The sequence below is a fragment of the Protopterus annectens genome, chromosome 6.part0 (assembly GCF_019279795.1).
Source record: "Protopterus annectens isolate FY-2018-M chromosome 6.part0, PAN1.0, whole genome shotgun sequence".
Classification (NCBI taxonomy): Eukaryota; Metazoa; Chordata; order Ceratodontiformes; family Protopteridae; genus Protopterus; species Protopterus annectens.
The window spans coordinates 305,893,871-305,916,661 of record NC_056737.1 but is presented as its reverse complement, the minus strand read 5'-3'; the positions used below and the strand labels follow the sequence as shown (position 1 = coordinate 305,916,661).

General features: G+C 36.8%; 1 protein-coding gene across 2 annotated transcripts in view; it reads right to left on the bottom strand.

Moving 5' to 3' along the window:
* The window catches only part of PAPLN (papilin, proteoglycan like sulfated glycoprotein), a 1,077,292-nt gene that overhangs the window by 5,500 nt on the left and 1,049,001 nt on the right, over positions 1 to 22,791 (bottom strand). For both annotated transcript variants that reach the window (XM_044074058.1, XM_044074059.1), the window contains one exon: positions 22,760 to 22,791. This exon is cut by the window's right edge and continues 144 nt beyond it. In XM_044074058.1, the coding sequence (XP_043929993.1) occupies positions 22,760 to 22,791 (32 nt within the window). The remainder of the gene's footprint in view (positions 1 to 22,759) is intronic.

Genomic DNA, 22,791 nt, shown 5'->3' with positions numbered 1-22,791 from the left:
TAAAACCAGACAGGGGCATCGCAGTGTTATAGAACACTTTGAGATAGTTTCAAATCTTTTTGGGATACAAAATTAATGAAGCTAAAACAAAGGCAATAGCAGTAAATTATGTATCCACACACAAATTGGTTCAGCAATATCCATATTTATGGGGATATGATAAAATGAGGTATTTAGGAGTATGGATTAAAGGAAAACTCCCCCTTAGAACTCAAAAAAAACATATTTTTTCATTGCATCTTTGTTTTCTGAGCTATTTTAATGCCTCAAAATTACTACAAGTGCTTGTTTTACAATTTCAATGTGTTTCCTGCAAAATGGCAGACGATGGGGCCTCCCTTGGTAACTTGATCTTGTTTTCTTGCTTTCATTCCTTCTTACCTGAATACATTTCAAGTCCTCTTTATATGAGTCATGCTAGACATAAGGAAGCGGTGTTGTTGTCTCATGCCATTAAGATAGAATGGCAGGACTGTGAAGTACTGTCATCTAAACACACCTTCTGCAACAGTGCTACTTCTATGTTTCCCTGATTGAGCCTCATTTATGTGTCTGTCAGAGCTTGTTCTATGCTATAAATAGCTGTTATGTCCTTCTGGCAAAAGAAAGTAGGTAAATAGTGGGCTTTTGTAAAGGGATTATTTTGTAGTTCTAAAAGAACTGATAGAGCTTTCCTGTCACTTTCATGCTGAGGTGTGAAATCTCTCACTGCAATAAATGATCCTTGCTGTACATATACAGGTAACAAGCAGCAAGACTCCAAACTAAGTCTGTCTGCTACTTCCCAGTGCCTTCAGTGGGAAGTTTTTTCTCTCTCTCACAAATGATGTAGATTTAAAATGTGCTCTACTATTTTCTTAATTATGTCTCTCATATTCAGTCCCCTTTTTTTTCTATTTCATATTTCATATTTACTTATACTTTGGTAACCAAGAAAGTGAACTGGTCCTAGGACCCTTTTCAGCCACAACTCTGGCTACATTGGCAAAGATAATAAGTAATAAATGCACTTAGCAATACAAAGAAAAAAATGCTGACATAAAAACATTAACAAAAACTGCATGTGCAACACATAGCTAATGTGTGACAATGAATAAGTAAAATATTAATCAACATTTACTAGAATGTATAAATTAATAATGCTTAATTCTACTGTTTATTGTAAATAACGGATTGTATTCACCCGTATTGCACATACATACACACACACACACACACACACACACACACACATATATATATAGTATGTGTGTATTGGCTTGTGTATATGTATATGTGTGTGTGTGTCTGTATGTGTTTGTGTATATATATATATATATATATATATATATATATATATATATATATATATACACACACACACACACACACACACACACACACACACACACACACACACACACACATAAAGTGTGTGTGTGTGTGTGTGTGTGCGTGTGTGTGTGTAAGCATGTGCATGTGAGTGTGTGTGTGTATGTGTAAAATGGAGAACTAGATTATATGCCTGTGTGTGTACCTCATGTCCTTTAAAGAAAATAAATCAAAATGGAAATTTTGAGTAACTGTATATGTGTGTCTACACACACACACACACACACACACACACACACACACACACACACACACACACACACACACAGATGTGTGTGTGTGTGTGTGTGTGTGTGTAAAACTGTATGTAGCATGTAGAATACTACATGTGGGGCGCAGTACTGTGTTTAAATGCACGTATGACTGTATGTGTGTGTGTGTGTCTCTGCGTGTACGTGTGTACGTGCATGCGTGCATGCATTTAAACACAGTTAAGTACTTCTGATTTCCTTTTCTTAATATTTTTAATGCAAGAGCACGTAGTAAACATATGTTAAAGTGAATTCAGCTGTATACTATGGTTGCCATCAATGGTCACATTTCCTCTGGGACTACAAAATGCTCATGCACTCTAACAATGTAATGACTAACTCAAAGTCAGTGGGAATCTCTTAACATGGATCTGCATGTACCAGATATGCATTCCTCTCTTGGAAGATGTCACAAAAAAGCATAAAAGACCTTTTCACGAACATTATTAGTGCACCTACTTGATAGGGTTTCTGTCCTGTGTGCATGTGTGTGTGTGTGTGTGTGTGTGTGTGTGTGTGTGTGTGTGTGTTCGTTCGTGCGTGTGTGTACGTGTGTGTGTGTGTGTGTGTGTGTGTGTGTGTGTGTAGGGGGCTTGAAAATGGTAAATGTGCTGATATTTTCTGACTTTTCTTTAAATGTCACATAAATCTTTGATGCTGCATTCAAGTTATCCTAACATATAAAGTATTATAAATAGCAACATTTAAAGCTTAGCATTTCAATACTGTGTTGCTGCTTATGTAAATTTGTCAGAAGAGGTGACAACTGCCTTTAGACCCATGACTGATCTAATTGTTTTGTTTTGCTATGAAAGGGGAGTGCTAAGTTCAACTCATCTCTGTAAAAAAAAAAACAAACAAAAAAAAAACAGTTTTCTGTCTTTTTATATCAGATGCGGTGCTCCTGACATACCAGGATTAATTGCCCATCTAAGATTGACAGCAGTAACTGACAGGGTAAACTACAAATTTAACTGTGTCTATGATATGTCACACAGGTGGAAATGAATTCCTCTGCAAAGTATGTGAGAAGTTAAGCTTAAAAAAATAAAGTAAGTGTTCTTTCCCTTCCTTTGATTCCAGTGCAAGGAAATAAAGTTTTAAAAAGTACAAGCAGGTTTCTGGTACCTACAGAATACTGGAACCATATTGTAGGGAGAAAAGTAACTCAAGGATTGAATTAAACTAAAGGACAAGGTAGAGTTTTCCTTTAAAAATGATTATGGTGTGGCAGCTAAGGATATGTGGGAAGAGACTAAACAACAGATAATACAAAAACTGACAACTTTAAGCTCTGTTATATGGCTATGGATTCTAAGATACAAGCATTTAAAATGTTTTTAGTCCCTTTAGTCTTATACACAGGTTAGGCACATTTTTTATCAACCAGAGGAGTTGTGGATAGCAATTAATAAAGAGCTGAAGGGTTTTATCTGGAAGGGGAAGACGGCAAGAGTCAAGTGGGATAAACTGATTCTTCCAATAGAGCAAGGCAAATTGGGATTGCCTGATTTGAAGGGGTATTTCAGAGCAGTTAAGGCTTCTACATTTAGAACAAGTAGAAAACTATAACTCAAAGTGGAAAGGGATGATGATGAAACAGGGGGGAAGGTCAAGAATCAAGGAGAGACTGGGATTTTGGATGCATACCTTTAGGGAGAATAACAATAATCATATAGAATATTATATTCATGAAGTAGCAGAAAGTATTTTAAGAACTAAGCCAACACAGGAATGGAGTATGGAGATTCTGCCGATAGGGATGACTGCAGCTAAGGGTACAACTGGCAAAGAAACCAATGAATTGGGAGCAAATAACTAGAGAGGGAAATGTAATAGAATGGGAAGATGCCAAGAATTTGCTTGCACTGCAGGTTAGAAATTGCCTTCCCTATCAAGGATTGATACCAGACTTTAGGTAAAGAGAAAGACATAGGGGGGCCCTAAATGAAAGACCAACACTGGTAGAGTTTTTAGTACAATCTAGAACAGAAGCTGATATTAAAAAAGGAATAATTAGTAGAGCATACAAAATATTGCATGGTAACTATAAGAATCCCTTTCTCAATACTGACAGCCAAAGTCACATGACAGTTGCAGGCCAACAAGGATAGGTTTAATACTAACAGTACTATTATCCACTGATATTCTTTAGTCTCAAGATAATTGTTAATATCACCACATCTACTCGAGAGAACAACCAAATCTATCACCCTAAATCTAAATGTATGTAGGACTTCCAAAAATACATAAATGCCTGCTGGATTAATGGATGGGTCACCGAACCTGTTTGGATAAATGCAATTTTGTTATCAAGTGATTTTCTAAATTATCAACTTGGTACTATAGTGAGCCAAATTTGGATGCCTTTTATTTGTCACCTTAGATATTGTCTCATTGTTAACTCTGTATTATATCAGTGGGAACTGGATAATATGCATGATGGTGCTAACTTTTTGGATACTTTTGTTGATGACTGTTTTAATTTGGAATGGCTCTAGGGACAGTTTGGAACAATATCTTGTATATTTGAATAGTACCACAGCCTTACAGTGAGCAGCATGGATGATAGCATTTATAAGTATTGGCCTATTTTAATGGCATCTCCTGAACTTATGAAATTGTTAGGTGATAAACCATTTTTAGTTTCAGAAATATGAAGTATGCTGTTCCCTATATGTTCTGTATCCGTCATCACTGCTCCTGTTGTTCTGACTTGGTCACTGGTTTGGAATCTTCAGAAATCACAAATTAACTATAAGAATCAGTCAGAGGAGGTTAGAAAGGATTGGGAAGAGTGTTTGGATAAGCAATTCACAAATAAACAATTGGGGATATATGTTTGGCTCCCTAATATGCAACAAAATCTAGAAGATTTAAGATTTTTGCTTGGAAATGTTTACAAAGATATGTTTAAACCCCAAGTAGACTCTAGAGAATTTTTCATCAGATAGACAGCAAATGTTGGAGGTGTGATGGAGAAGAAAGGGATAATTTGGAACATATTTTCTGGGACTGTAATGAGTTGGCAGACTTTAAAGATTCCCTGCAGACTACTCTGTCAGAAATACTGGGTGAGCAAATTGGTATAACTAGGGAAATTATTTTTCTGAGTATGATACTGAATTGGAATTGCCTAGATATAGTAAGGCATTACTGAGTCTAATTATGGTGACTGCCAAAAAAGCAATTACTAGAAAATGGAAATCAAAGTCTAAACCAACTGTACAAGCAGCAGTAAATTTAGTAACAGAGATAAAACAACTGGAATTGGGCTCTTTAGAAAAGGGTAGGAACAAATTACATAGGAAAAAAATGGGAATAATACATACATAGGATGAATGAGTTTTAAAAGAAGCAGGATTTGAATGAGCTATGTAATGTTTGACTGACAATGATTCAGTAGATTATAAGAGATATATAATGTTTGCAACTAAAATTATGCCAGTAAGGTCTGTGATATAAAATACTTGCAACTAAGACTATGAAAATGTGATTTGTTTTCATTTATACCATGTAAAACACAAAGGAACCACCACAAATGAGCAAGTGAAGGCACAAGCAGAGCTAGGGAACACAATACATTCCAAATAGCCGAGAAGCAGTAAAAACGCTTTATTACACTGCACACTTAGAAAATAACAAGTAAAAAATGATGATATAATGACATTTTATGTTTGACCACCATTTCCATATATTCAAAACCATGGTGGTCAAACATGGCTAAAAGTTCCTTATGGAAAGGGGAATTCCTAATTAACCCTGTTGGGAAATGCCACATTCTCAAGCCTTTAGGCACTATTTTCAGTTTTAAACATTCTTTAAAGTACAGGTTATCCAGTTGAAGCTTCTTAATTTTAAGAAGTAGTCCTTCTAGTTTTTGCAGTTTATCTACATAATTTACAGTACTTACTGTTGCAGGAGTGTCAGAAAAGCCAAAAGTTTGATCCACGTTTAGCCATTCATTAAGGACCAACCCTCTCATTTGTTTTTATTAAACCATTCGTTCGTCGCTGCCTGGTTCAAAAAAGCTCTTGTTCGATGCCTGGTGTGGAATTATGTCCCAACAACCCTACAAGCTGAGAGTTAGAGTTATTCAAATTGAAAAAGTCATGCATAGTTTTCATTTGATGTATGCTGCTTTCTCAGCAGCAGCACTCGTTGCTAGCTCCATTCCATTCTTGTTGTATGACTTCTTCCTTTCAGATATAAAAGAAAGATAAGCTAGGTTGTTTGGTGTTTTTTTCCAAACTATCCAGCCATTGGATAGTTTCTCTAGAGAAGCATTTAGTGCAGCAAATGAATTGTCCACTGATTGTGTGAACAGCATAAGTGAATCCCCCTCTTCAGTGTCTGAAGCCATAATAGCATGTAAAACACAAAGGAATCACCACAAATGAGCAAATGAAGGCATAAGCAGAGCTAGGGAGCACAATATATGCCAAATAGCCGAGAAGCAGTAAAAATGCTTTATTACACTGCAAACCTAGAAAATAATAAATAAAAAATGATCATATAATGAAATTTTATGTTTGACCACTATTTCCATATATTCAAAACCATGGCAGTCAAACATGGCTAAAAGTCCCTTCCTTCTCTAGAGAAACTATCCCAATGGCTGGATAGTTTGGAAAAGAACTAACCTGGCTTATCTCTTCAATGTACTTCCTTATCTGAAAAGGAAGTCAACGCCTCCATGCAACAAGAATGGAACTCAGCCGAGCGTTTGCTGCAGAAGCAGCGTATACATCTAAACGAAACTAATTGTGGTTTCCAATCTGTGAATAACTCTAATTCCTGGCTTGTAGGGTTGTTGGGACATAATTCCACACTAGGCATTGAACAAGAGCTTTTTTTGAACCAGAATGGGAACGAGAACCACAATGGTTTAAATACAATGAATGAGGTGGTTGTCCTTAAAGAATGTCTAAACATAGATCATACTTTTAGCTTTTCTGACGCTCCTGCAACAGTAAGTATTTTAAATTATGTAGAGAAACTGCAAAAACTAGATGGACTGCTTCTTAAAATTAAGAAACTTCAACTGGATAACCTGTACTTTAAAGAATGTTTAAAAACTGAAAATAGTGCCTAAAGGCTTAAGAATCTGGTGGTCCCCTATAGGGCTAATTGGACATTCCCCTTTCCATAAGGAACTTTTAGCCATGTTTGACCACCATGGTTTTGAATATACGAAATGGTGGTCAAACATAAAATTTCATTATAAGATCATTTTTTATTTATTATTTTCTAACTGTGTGGTGTAATAAAGCATTTTTACTGCTTCTCGGCTATTTGGCATATATTGTGTTCCCTAGCTCTGCTTGTTTGTTTTCATTTATATAAATATATGATTACCTATGTCATAAGTGATAATTTAATAAAGATGCTTTTTGTTAAAACTAAAAAAAAATTACAATTTATGATGTCATAATCAGGGACTAAAAAAAATAACGATAAACAGCAATTATTATATTGAATATTTACTTTTCTATTCAAATGACATTTTGGTGTTAATCAAAATGATGTCACTCCCAAAGATATTATATGTAATGCAAAGAACTCCATTGTCTCCAAAAAAGAACAATTAAAAGAAATAAAAGCAACTTTCTTAAAAGTTGTTATGGCATCCAAATAGACCTAAGAGTTTTTTAACCATCATATTAGATCTTGGGGGAAAGGAAGGCTTAAGTTTCCATGTGTCAAATCGTATGCATTAGTAGCTATATTTAAAAAAAATATTTAGATGTTGAACACAGATTACAGCACACACACGAAAGGAACAGATTCACAAAAAGATTTGTGAAGACATAAACATAAAATTCCCAACACAATCTATATTTTTAAATAGCATAATATGGATTTTAAATAATTATAAGTACTGTTATTACTCTTTGACTTAGATTAAATTGCATAGATATAATACTGAACTCATTCAGAAATCTTACTTATAAATATCCAATTAAAATGGTCTTATTTGTTTTTCTAGCATCTAATCCTGTAAGATTTTTTTAAAAAAGGCTCTGTCATGTCTAAATAGCTGAGTTTAAGGTAGCTTCACCTTTGCACAGAGTATAAGGCCTTGTCTCAAGCACTTTGCAGCAAGGCAGGGAAGATATAAGTGCCCATCCTGAATGGGTGGGTGGGAATGTATTAGGTATCCCTCCAGTGAGTTCTGACAGAGGCTGGATGTCAAGAAAGGGTGTCAGGCAGAGGCAGTGGGAGGATGGAAAAGATTCAGAGTGTTGTGGCTGCTATAGAGGCCCAAAGGGGAAGAACATGTGCTTATAGTCACTCCTTATTGCCTGCCTGGTCTGAAATTGCAGTCATCAGCTCACTGTGGAAGGGTGTTAGGGCTTAGCAAAAGCCAGACTGCAAGCAGGAATACTGCTGCTCCAGGTACTGCTCCATTCAGCTCTCAGGTCATCTGTTTCCTTTCTCTCTCTGCTGGTGGTCTCAGCCATGAGACTGTACTCGCATAGTGCTGCTCCTTTCCCTGTCCAACACAGGCAGAGCAGTGTGGGTGTCTCTAGGCAGCTGAAGATCCGAGATGTAGCCTGCCTCCCACCAAAAAATAAGTTTAAGGCAGCATGATATTTATATTTTGGTCTGGTTGTTAGAAAGACTTGACTATTTTAAAGTATGGCAATATAATATATGGGAAATAGGAAATACACCCTGGGGATCACTTCTGTGTCTCTGCTGGACAGTGGCACAGGAAAATAACTTTCTTGGGTGGCGTAAGCTATGGTACCTTGCTGGCTAGGCTTACGTAGGCCCTTGGGCCGATAGCCTAGTACCTACCTATGAACCTATAACATGCAACATGTAGACATTATCTAAATTTGAATGATTTAACAGTAAAAAGAATTTGTTTATATTATTAAAAACACAGCTCATAACAGACCTGGAAAAATGAGCTATCGTCTATTATTAGATTATATTAACACTCCCTGGGATTCAATAATGCCTGCACTAAGTGTATAATAAGTGTACACAGTTCTGAGTGACAACACAGGCATAACTCACACCTTCTTCCTCCTAATTTTAGCTTACCTACTGATTTTCTTGCAGCATTAAATATTGCAGGGATTAATAAAGGTTACCACAAAGTGTAGACTGCATATACACTTAGTGCAAGCTTTCTGTGTGAGTAGAAAGCACAAACTGTGGTAGGGATGTTCCCGACTATATATAGTGTACACTTAGTGTATACTTAGTGTACAGTTAGTGTAGGCTTTAATGAATCTGGCATTCTGTTTTATCCAACTACAGAAATTCCATATCTCATTTGTCTAAACTGCACAGAATTATAATCTCTCAAAAGGCAAATATAAACAAAATTTATACTGAAAAGTTATTCACAATGTCAGTTATTATTATGAACAGATAAGTTCATAATTTTGATATCTTCACAACTATGCACTTCCACATTTTTTTCGAAAAATATTTCATAGAAATTTTTACTTAGAGTATTCCTTATTCTCAACAGAACTGCAATGATATTTAAAAAAAGACAATGTAAGCTGTTGAAGCCATAAGTCATTAATTAAAGAAGATTGACAACATATCTTTTATGATTATGTTGTATTAAAAGAATCTTGGTTTAAATTTAAATCTTTTGGCCAAGCACTGCTGTTGGATAACATTTTTTAACAAGATATGTAACATTTTAATGACCCAATTTCTTTGTATGTAAATAAATCTCAGTGGTTTCTTCTTTGAAGTATTTTATCTATTGCTAGGAAAAGCATAACCAAAACTGGAAGAAAGATGTTACACCGCATTTAAAGAATTTCTTTATTAATGTACTATTGTTATGTGCCAAAATGAAATTAATACCATAAAAAACATTAAAACTCTACTGTAGATGTTAAGAATTGGACAAAGTTATCTTCAATTTTAGAGAAATATCAAAATTAATCTATATAAATACATGTAAAGGATTCGAATGATAATCCATAAAACATTTTAAATAAGTCAATAAATCAATTGCATTATAAAATAAGATGTGATGTAAATATGACATTATTTGTTAGGTTATTTATAGTAAATATACACAGAATTTTTCATATGTCAGTTATTTACAGTTAATTATTTTAAATTACCAATAAAAGCTTCAACAATATTTGTATGAAAATGTGACACAGATTAACACCTTGGCACAGCATAGCAGTTGGGCTGTTACATACTGATGTGTCATATACTGCAAAAGATTAATATGAAATTTCAGAGATGGGTATCACATGGTGTAACACTTTTTGTGTAAAAAAAAATAAGTTGTACTTAGTAATAGTGAAACTTATTGGGCCACCTTTGTAATCTTGTAGAAAGGACCTGGAATGGTTCTTTTCAATGAAATAATGCTTTCTTAGGGGTGAGAATGCACTTTCAGAAGTAAAGGGTGACATCACCGAAAAAGATGGCCACACAGCACACAGAGATATCTAAACAGATAGTTCAAGGTTTGTGCTACTAATTCTTTATAACATTTCTTTTAATGAAATTATTACCTGTAAACCACTGCTGAGGTAATCTAAAAGTGTGCAGTGTGCATTAAATTTATACATAAGTTACTAAACAAATTTGGGTAGGATATGGCAAGGTGTAAAGTGAAAGATGGAAAAACTGGAAAATGAAAACAAACAAAATACATTTTCTTGCTTCTGGCACCATCTATGTAAGGGTCTGTGACCCCTACCACCTCACTCACTTTTTTGCAACTGATTCTGGGGCACCAAATCTCTATAGGAAGGGAATTCACTTTGTAAATTAAATGAGTTTACCTCAGGGGAGCAGTCTTCAAAACATTTGCCTTTCCCAGAGTGTATATGGATTCCCTCTGACTACCTTAGACTTTCAACCTTAAGTTTACTACTTAACACCATGAATAGGTCCCTACTGGAAGATTATACACCTTAGAATTTGCACTGTTTGTCACCATACAATGTTATCACTATAATGTCTCATTCCCCTACACACAAATGCTTATTTTCAGCCACATGGATGTTACACGGTTACATGACGTGATATGACAGTAGAGGACTATGATGTTCATATGGAAGTATCACATCATAGGACACCACATATGAGATGTGGTGTTCATACAGAAGTGTCACATTATACAACACAACAGATGGGGACTGTGATTTTCATATGGAGGTGCCACATGGTATGACATCACAGGACTGTAATGTGACTTTCATAAGCAACAACTTCCCTACTGAAGCCCATTTTGAATCAAACCACAAACTGTTTTGTAAAAAAATAAAAGCATCCCTCACCCACAACTAGAGATGTTCAAATTCCCATATAAACTATCTTAACCTAACCATTTTCATTTATTCCTCCAATATGCCTATTATAAAATGTGTAGTACTTACAGTTAAACACACAATCTTTTCTAATGCAATAATTCCCCATCCTTGGTCATTATTTTACATATCTATCACTCTTGTGAAATAGTTCTTTATTTCTATTAATTTTCTTAACTATATCTCAAGAGCCTAATCTTTTAATAATAAATCTGTTTGAAAAAAATTCTCTAAACCTGTCTTACATCATTTTATTTTTATCACACTTCATACCTTCACACTTCATAGTTAAAACAATCTTCTTTTTCAACTGTAGCAAACTGCTAGCTACAAATGTATCACAATTTTGCTACATTGTCTGCACTTAGACCACACACAGAGTTCTACAGGATCAGGTTTAACTGCAAATGCAATAGCAGCTTTTAAAAGCCAGTATTACATTAAAGAAAGATTGGGATTAGCTGATTGCACCTGCCCAACATTTTGCACCTAGCTACTGCATGGAAGTATCTCATGTTACACCACCACCAGAGAGGTGTAACTTTCATATTCATATTGAAGTATCATATGTTACAATACCACCACAGAAGACTTCAACTTTCATATGCAAGTGTTGCGTGGCATGATGTATTGACACCATGCTTAAGTGTATAACCCACTGGTGTACAGAGTTCAAGTTCTCAACCGCCTGTCTCCAAAATGTGAAACACTGCCTCCCATAATGTGGAATAAATGAGCAAAATATGGAATGCCTTCTAACAGCATACTAGCAACTTCAACTAGGAAACCCACAGGATGGATAAAATGTGTTTAAAACATTCTTTTGATGAATTAATACGATTCAATATCATTTAGGATGGATGTAAGTTAATTCTTAAAAGCAAATGTAAAACAGACACTTTCAGTGTAAAACTGTGAGGAACATGGACTCTTTAAGAACCAAAATGAGGAACATTTTTCATAATGAGGTCAGTACATGTGAGAGGCTTGCTGGTGGGAAGTAGCCTACATTAGTAATAATAATGAAAGTCCTGGCAAACTTTGTCTTGCAGTACTGTTAGTTTGGACATCAAAAAAGTACACTGTCTGTCTTAGTACCAAGCTCAAAAAACCTTTTGCTGGCCAGGACTAAATGAAGTTATGGATAAAACCATAAATAGCGACCTGAGATGCATAATAAAAAACATTTTTAATATTTAGCAATTCAGCCTTTACAAGGTTCACACAAAAATATAAAAAAAAAAATCATATTTAAATGTTCAGACAAATCACATGACCACTCAATAGATGAACAACAGCAATATTTAAAGAGGCAAAACCCCAATAATTTCAAAAACCTAACAATAAACAATATAACGAATAAAGTAAGAAAATTAAGATCTGCACAATGCTCTTCAGTCTAATTCATTATTTGAATCATATGGTTTCAGGGTCCCAAATTTTACAATTATCTCTGCTTCCTTATGAAGCAAAATTCTATCAATATTATTTTGTTCCCAATTAAAAACAGAATAATTATTAAAGCATATAAAATATTGCATGATAATTAGAAGAATCAATCAAAGGAGCTTAGAAAGGATTGGGAAGAGAGATTGGATAAGCAATTCATAAAGAAACAATGAGGGATATATGTATATCCCTCAAATATGCAACAAAGTCTAGAAGATTTAGGATCTTTGCCTGGAAGTATTTACATAGGTATTTGTATACCCCAAGTAGACTCCAAAGAATTTTTCCTCAGGTGGATAGCAAATGTGAAAGAGGTAGCTGGGAACATATTTTTGGGGGGTGTAATGAGCTGGCAGACTTTAGGGATTCCCTGCAGACTGCTCTGTCAGAGATGCTGGGTGAGCAGATTGGACTGACGGGAGAGATGATTTTTTTGAGTTATTATACAGAATCAGAATTGCCTAAACATAGTGCTGAGTCTAATTATGGTGGCTGCCAAAAAAGCAATTACGAGAAAATGGAAACCAAAATCTAGACCAACTTTACTAGAAGTAGTGAATATAGCAACAGACATAAAACAACTAGAATTGGAGTCTTTAGAAAATGGGAATTGTGGGAATAATATATGCAGAGCAGGAATGAGGTTTAAGAGGCAGGATTTGAATGAGCCATATTATGCTTAAATGACAATGACTGGATGGTATATCAGTGATGTATAATGTTTGCAGCTACAATTGTTTCAATGGTGTCTGTGATGTAAATGGTTTGCAACTAAAGTTGTGTCACTTTGTATGTTTTTCATTTATATAAATGTAAGATTGTCTTTGTCATATGTGAAAATTTAATAAAGATGTTTGGAAAAAAAAAAAAACATTATTTTGATCCCTAACATTAGCTGTAACCTACAACAAAACACATTTTTATAACTCCCAAGTCTACCCCATTATGCAAAATCACATATTCTGCCATTAGAATATCTGTACTTATACCTCGAAGATCATTTATATGCTCCTGAACTCTAACTTTAAATTTCTGTTATCTTTTACCTATATAAAAAGGTCCACACTTATACACTGTATTATATAAACCACAGCTGTGGTATTATATGTAAATAAACCCAAGTATTTAAAATTCCCCGTTTATAAATACAACCCTCTTAATCACATATTTGCAAATATTGCAGCTACCACAGGGAAACATTCCTAAAGGTAGAAATCTACCTACTACCACCTACCACTTTTTTCCTCTCATAACTGTGTACAAAAATATCCTTTATACTCCTACCTTTTTATAAGAAATAAATATTAGGTTTTCTTTCCATAATACTTCATCTTCACTTAATATTTTCCAATATTCCCAACGAAAGAATTGTATTCCTCTGTAAAAACCTGATATTCAGTCACATAATATATTTTTCTATCTTTTATTTTTATATTCTTTTTATTATGTCCATAATCTACCAAATATATCTCATTCATACCTAATAATTCCCTCCCCTGTCTACCACATGCCTTTAGATATCATTGTTGTATAATATCCAAAAGATAATTTCTGTAATCAAAAATCCTAACCATTTTTTTCTATTTCCTTTAAAAAAATCATCCCATCTGCAACATGGTCTTCTAATTCTTAGAAATTCTCCCAAAGGTAAAGTTTTTCATGTGTGTTCAGGGTAGCAACTAGTCCCATCTAAAAAATTATTGGAAACTGTATTCTTCCTATATAATGTAGTATAAATGTTACCATTTCATTCCATAAAACAATATTCAAATGAGATATTCTGTAGCAGTGAATATGCTTAGTAAAATTAAGCCCCATATCATTCTTTATTAAATCATTAAAAAAACATCAAATTCCTTGGGTTTACCTTTACATCCATCCATCCATCCATCCACAACCCCTTTTCCCATTTTTGTACATGGGGTCGGTGTCAATTCAACAGTGACAATTATCTAGAGATAAGGTACCTCTCAACTGTATTGATTTTCACAGAAGGCCTAGATTTTTGCCACATATTTTTGGTCTATTTTTCATAAAATTCTGTTTTTCTGGCAAATTAGTGACAAATCATTTAAGATTAAAGTTAAAAAAATAATGAGAGACATTTGCATTTCTAATTTCATACCCTTTAGAAAATTCATACTAATGCAAAACGTGTTATTCTATCAACTTTCTATGTTTGTAAGAGCATTATTTAAAAATTGTCCCTATTTTTGGGCCTTTGTCCCACTTTTATTTATTGCTTTGTCCAGATTTCTTGCTCTAAGAGGTTGAGAGGTATGCAATGTAGTCATATGAATAATAAATCATCTGTATATATTATATAATATTTCATAACCTTATTTTGATACAAACTAGTAGAGATGTATTTATTTTCAAAGAAACCCATAACATGTTTGCATAATTGGCGGCAAAAGGTGCCATGATTGCAGTACCATGCAATCTTAAATATCATTCATCATCAAAAACAAGAAAATAGTTATATAAACAAAATGCATTAAATCTAAGATCATATGTGTGTGGTAGAAGACTCTCCAAAACTCCACATAACATCTTTCAAGCCATCCTTATGGTCAATGTTGCTACATAAACTTTCCACATCCAAAGTAACCCAATAATAATCACCTTTCCACTTAATTTCCCATAAGTTTTTCATTAAATCTGCAGAATCTCTGATGTAAGAAGGCACACAAAAATCAGAGATAGACTGATGACAGGCACATGCACACACTCTGCATGCACAACCACAGGCAATTTAGATTATCACGGACTCACCTATGACATGTCTTTGGCATGCAGGAGGAAACTAGAGCACTTGTAGAAAACTCACACAGACACAAGAAAGATGTGCAGACCCTGCAGAGAAGGAAAATCAGCCAGGAACTGAACCGGAGAAGCAAGCACTAAGAGGCAGCAGCACTAACTGCTGCATTACTGTGCCTTTTATTGCATTAGCATGAGGGGAAGGAACCTGCGTTGGTGTTACCTCCTTAACTGCACAGCCTCCCAGTATAAAGTGATACAAGCCCTTTCCTGTTTAAAAACATACACATACACATACATATACACATACACTCATGGCACATACATCTATTTATATATCTATATATCTATCTATATCTATCTATATATATATATATATATATAGATATATATCATATAGATAGATATGTATGCATATAGATAGATATATATATATATCTATCTATATATATATATATATATATATATATATATATATATATATATATATATATATATATATATATATATATATATATATGTGTATATATATATATATATATATATATATATATGTGTATATATATATATATATATATATATATATATATATATATGCATATGCATATATATATATATATATATATATATATATATATATATATCTATATATATATATGTATGTATGGATGCAGTCGCTTTGGTTGATCATTCAAATAATAGACCATGAAGTGAAAGTACACTTTTGGACAAATATTTGAATGACTGACTTTTGTGCAGGAATGGATTGTGCTGTTTAGGGCTGAATGGCCTTTCATGGATGTTGTGCGATTGCTGAGTTGGTATATTTTAGTAAGGGGATGGGGGGGGGTGAAGCCCCCCCATATAAAATTTTTTTTTTTTTGCTGATTTTAATAGTGGAGTCTATAATATATTTTAGGCAATATAAAAGTATTTTGTTTGCTGATTTTGATTGTGGAGATTATGTTTTAGATATTTTGTATTTTGCATTACTGTGGTGATATTTGTTTTATTTTTATAGTGTTTAGGGGCAGTAATAACTAGTAGGCTACACACTCAAGTGCGCTAGCCAAATTAAAGCATTTACTGTGTTTCTGTACCTAAAAAAAAAAAAAAAAAAATCCTTGTTTCCCGCCTTTACTGAACTAGAATAGTCCAGTCTTCAGGTATTGCTGATCTCTGGGCTGTGTCATAGTTCCTGTGTTGCCCATATCCTTATTTGGATAGGGAGAAGCTTCCTTGTTCACCAGTGAGAGTGGGGAGCTCTGAGCAGCCTATCTGTCCTTTGAGAAGTGGTTCCAGCCCAGTGACCTGTAGCTTATTGGCCATTTTGAGCCATTTCCTATCTTTTTCTAACCCCCTGCTTTAAAGCCAGCTTTAGCATGCTTTTGCAATTGTAATTTAAAGTTTGTCCTGTTTGTTGCATTTACCTGTTGAGGCTACACACTCAAGTGCGCTAGCCTGTGTTACATATTTATTGCATTTTTCTGCTGTTTGTTGCAAAAAAGAAAAAAAAAATTATCCTTGTTTCCCATCTTTCCTGACCTAGAGTAGTCCAAATACAGGCTTTGCTGTATTCTGGACTTTTGGAAAGTTCCTGTGTTGCCCATTTCCTTTCTTGGATAAAGGGAGGCTTCTTTGTTCACCAGTGGCAGTGGGGAGCTTAGAGCAGCCTATCTATCCCTGGAGGAGTGTTCCCAGCACAAGAATCTGGTAGTCTATTGGCCATTTTGGGCCAATTTCTAGCTCTTTCAAGTCCCCCTGTATAAAACCTGCTTTGGCACGGTTTGTGCGCTTGTTACTACTCAGCCAAGCTCCTCGTGGTCCTGCAGAGTGGTGCTAGCAGCAGAGAGGCTAAAAGAGTGACTGCTAACCTCATAAAAGTGTTTTTTCCTGCTACTACCTGGGCGACTGTCCGATCTAGCTAAACTGCAAGTATTTCTGCTTCTTGAACTGTTTTAAACTGTTTAAAGTTGTTTTTGCACCTGCACTTTTAAAGCTGTCCTGTTTGTTGCATTTACCTGTTGAGGCTACACACTCAAGTGCGCTAGCCTGTGTTACATATTTATTGCATTTTCCTGCTGTTTGTTGCAAAAAAGAAAACAAAATCCTTGTTTCCCGTCTTTCCTGTCCTAGAGTAGTCCAAATACAGGCTTTTGCAGCCTATCTATCCCTGGAGGAGTGTTCCCAGCAGTAGAATCTGGTAGTCTATTGGCCGTTTTGGGCCAATTTCTAGCTCTTTCAAGTCCCCCTGTATAAAACCCGCTTTAGAATGGCTTTGCGCTATTTTGCGCATAGCGCAGCATCGGGCAGCATTGTTTAATTGGGTTTAAACCATTCTCGGCTCCACAAAGTCTACTCTTCACTTTTTCCCTTAGAACTGATCTAGTTCTCATACTAAACACCCTATTCCCACTCTAAAGCCTGGCACCTGTTCACTAAAGCAATTATATAAGTCAGCACTAAAAAATTAAAAGCACTACACCCTCACAAACTCCCCTTGAGTACTTTGTTCCCCACTGGCCCTTTTTTCAATTATAAAGGAATTCCCAATACTATTCTAGCATGTCCAAAGGTCAGTTGTCAATCTCCTCTCTGGTCCAGCTGGTGAATCTGGGAATCTTGAGGCAATGTTACAACTGCCTCATGTACACAGACAACCCTCTCCTCCTCCCAACAAATTCCAACACATGTGAGAGATGCAACCATATAGCCAAACTGGAGGCTAAGCTCTCTCAACTCAGTACTGGCGTAACCAGTCAGGAGGAGAAGGAAACCACACTCACTACAATTCCAGTCTCACATAGACCTACCACGACAGCAAACCAAACACATAAACATACAAAACATACTCGGAGGCTCTAAATAAAAATCTGCCTAAGCAGCAGAGACCTCCAAAGCAGACACCCAAGCAACCACTACCCCAAAACAAAACACGTGCAACACATAGCTCACAAAGCCAGTGTGCCGAACAGTCACAGCCCTTAAGGCTAAACAACACACCTGATACACTTGTAATAGGTGACTCTATCGTCAGGCACACTGACATCCCGCTCACCAGGCTGAACAAGGAGAAGGTCACAGTGAGCTGCCTGTCAGGCGCTAGGATCTGCCACATAACACAAGCACTCAGGTCACTCCAAGGCAAGTACAAATATGACTCAGTCATTGTCCATGCTGGTGTGAATGACCTGAGACGTACCTCCTGGACTACATGAAAAGAGACATAGAGGAGCTCTCTGAGCATGTAGCCCAGGCTGGTATGACCCTGACCTTGAGTAGCATCTTACCCTCACCAAGAATGATGCCACAATATGAAGACAAGATGATCAATTTCAACAATTGGCTTAAGTATTGGTGTCATTCAAAGGGGATGCCTGTCTGCCTGGGATGACATGCTCGACAAGCCACGATGCTTCGCTAGGGACGGCTTGCATCTGTCACTTCTGGGCTTTGGATATTGGCAAAGGCTCTTGCCACCCCCATAGTGCCTTTTTTAGGCAAGGCTCAAAAGACAAACCCACCTCCATAGGTATCACAAGGGATAAGAAACTAAGAGTAATGCTACTCAACACCAGAAGTCTAAACCTCAAGATGCACGCACTCAAAACTCTCCTTAGCATGGAGAACATTGATATCTGTGCAGTAACAGAAACCTGGTTCAAGGCTCCCAAGAGCACCCCAGCACTACCAGGTTATACCTCATACCATGTTTTTCTGCCCCAAAACTTGGACCGAACCACAAAAGGAGGGGGAGTATCAATATTCGTCAAAGATACCCACACCTCCAGGTTGGTGGCACAGCATGAAGCATCAGAGACTATCCATGTGCAACTAACAGTGGGTAAAACTGCCTTCCAGTTTATAGCCTGCTACAGACCACCCTCCCAAACCCAGGAACCCCACTTGGCCTTCCTGAGAACACTGGAAAATATGAAGGTCTCTCCAAACACCATTATATTGGGCAACTTCAACTACCCTAACATAGACTGGGAGCATTACTCTAGCTCCAACACCCTAGCCCGAAGGTTCCAAGAATTTATAAACTCAAATGCTATGGAACAACTTGTTGCCACTCCCACAAGAGGGAAAACATACTGGACCTGATCATCACCAGCATGGGGACTCTATGCTCCAGACCAGAAGTGTATCCCTCACTGGTAAGATCAGACCATAAACTAATCTCACTAGATATTCACATCCCGACCCCAGCCCCTGCCCAGAAAACCACAGTGAAAAACTTATCTAAAGCAAATTTCACACTCCTCAAAACCGAGGTGGAATCCTTCAAAGCCCCCGGGCCTGTGGAAAATACGTCCCAGACCGCAGAATCCTTTATAAACGCATTCTATGAACATCTTCAGGAATGCATGGATCATGCAATCCCAAATAAAACCAAGACCCAATCCTCCAAAGTTAGGCATCCTGTCTGGTGGACCCCAGCCATAAACAAACTATACAATAGAAGAAGGAAGCTACTACATGATAGAGCAAAATCCCAAAAAGGGAAGGCATCTCTGATCAGTATTAGCAAAAAACTACGGGCACTCATAAAATCGTCTAAGGCCAGCTTCGAGAGAAAAATTGCACAGGACACTAAGAATAATCACAAGGCTTTCTTTAGTTATGTTAGGAACCTGGGTGGGAATTCCCAGATATGCTCAGAGTTAGTCCAAAATGACAAAAAATACACTGAACCCACAGACATTGCCAACATCCTAGCTGACAGGTTCAGTGCAAACATCTCCCCTTCCCCACCAAAGGGCAAATATCTATCCCAGCAGAGTGCTGCCCCTGACATCTCAGATGCTCAGGTAAGAGCCGCTCTCTCCAAAGCAAAAAACACAGCATCAATGAGACCAGATGGTGTCCCGGGCTGCATCCTTCATGAACTCCAAGAAGAACTAAACCCAAACATAAAACTACTGTTCAATCTCAGCCTTACTACAGGATATGTACCCAAAGAGTGGCGTGCAACAACAGTTGTCCCTCTCCACAAAGGTGGTGCCTCAACAGATCCTGGAAACTATCGCCCCATAAGCCTGACTAGCTTGGTCTGTAAAGCTATGGAAAGGATCATCATGGACCTCATAAATAAAGATATTGGGGACCTACAGACACTGGATCCTACCCAGTTTGGCTTTGTTAAGGGCAGATCCTGCCTCTTAAACCTGGTTGATTTCTTTGAAACAGTCACCAAGGCCATTGAAGAGGGGAAGGTGGTCCACACAGCCTACCTGGACCTTGCAAAAGCCTTCGATACAATACCCCACTCAGGCATTATAGATAAGCTCACCAGCTTAAATATAAACCCCTATGTCACTAGATGGGTTGCAAACTGGCTCAAGGACAGAACCCACATTGCTGGAGCCATGTCAGACTCCAAACCAGTTACAAGTGGCGTCCCACAAGGCTCAGTCCTGGGACCTCTCTTGTTCGGTATATATTTCTCGGAGGTACAGGCTAACACGGAAGGACTGTGGCTGACCAAGTTCACAGATGACTGCAAACTGGGTGCCATAATCGACTCTCCAGCTGACCCAAGCATCCTACAAAAGGGCCTCATAGAAACAGACAACTGGTGCCAGAGCCATGGCCTCAAGCTAAACGCCAAAAAGTGTATAGTCATCCCCTTTGGCAAAAACAAAGTGCCCACAAATTACCACATAGGTGGTAATCCATTAACTATGGAAGAAGTAATTAAGGACCTGGGGACCCAAGTTGATAGCAATCTCTCATTTGACAACCACGTGGCCAAAGTGGTTAGAAAAACATTTTATATAGCCCACCTAATCATGAAGGGATTCACATCTAGATCAGGGGAGGTCATTGTTCCTCTTTACTCATCCCTCATCAGGCCCATAATTGAGTACAATGCCCCTTTGGGATGTACCTTACAAGACACCTGCAGCAACTGGAAAGACCCCAAAAGTACCTCACCAAGAGGATCAAAGGGCTCAAACAGATGCCATATGCTGCCCGGTTAAAGAAACTCCAGTTCTACTCAGTGGCATACTGCCTGCTCAGAGGCGATCTGTGCCTGATGTATAAAGCCATGTCCAACCCGGAATTAATGGACATGCTGCACCTCAGAAAATCCAAATCCCATTGAGCTACGCTCGAGAGACTTGAACCTCAGCACTGAAATAAATAGGACATGCTGGAGGGACAGATTCATAACCCAGAGGCTCCCTTCACTCTGGAATAAAATCCCAGTCCAGGTTAGGCAGAGTCCCTCATTGACTCTCTTCAAGAGGAATCTTGATGAGTGGATGGGAGATAGTAGGTTTACCCCGGGTATCACTTCTGTGTCACTGTTAGACAGAGGCACAGTATACTAACCTTGAAAAAGGGCATAGCAAAATTCATTTAAAATGGGTGGCGAAAGCAAAACACACTCTGGCTAGACTTATAAATGCCCTAGGGCATATAGCCTAGTATGACCCTATGAACCTATATGTCTGTGAACAATCACACATTGAAAACATTTGATCATTAAATCGTTGATGTTTTGGTGCTTGACTATTTAGTGACCAACGTTTTTTTACATTTGATCATTATGAACAGAATTATATATAAATATATATCTGTATGTGCATACATACACATATATACACACACACACACACACACACACACACACACACACACACACACACACACACAAAAATATACCATGTGCACACACACACACACACACACACACACACACACACACACACACACACACACACACACACACACACACACATATATATATATATATATATATATATATATATGACAGTACACATACACACACACACTATACACACACACACCCACACACACACACACACACACACACACACACATACATATATATATATATATATATATATATATATATATATATATATATAAAACGTACTGCATACTGACAGTACAGACACACACACACACACACACACACACACACACACACACACACACACACACACACACACACACACACACACACACACACCCACATACCACATGTGCACACTTATGTTATGACATTATGCAGGTGACTGCCACAGCAGACAAACTGCAGGAGCTGGATTTTATGGTATTGCATCTGCAGGGATGGCTAAACGATACTGTGTGTGATTGTGATTTGACATTTTCCTTTTCTATTTTGTAACTGTTTTTATTTACTGTGATAATGGACATACATGAAACAAGCCAAGATGTTAACTTACTAGGTACACGGAAACACACAGGAACATGAGGATAATGAATATGCCATTGGAGTGGCATACTGTTTTTAAGACAGATACCTAGCAATAAAATATTATGCAGTTTTACCCTGGACTTGAGGCTGGTTTTAATGTAAAGGACATGGTGACTGAGCAACACTGTCTTCTGGGTTTGTCATGCACTCCCACAATGGTCATTATACAAAAACAAATAAATTACTTACTAGTGGAAATCAAACACAAATACTAATTTCACATGTCTTTTAATGTTAAATTGAATACCTGTGTATGGTTGTTAGCCTTAATTTTAATTTCACTATCATCAAAATATCTGATTAACAAGACTCCTAGATACTGAAATGACCCAAAGAAACTGAAGAGAAAGGTTGACCTTGTGTTTTCGGTTTTGTCACTTTGACCTCT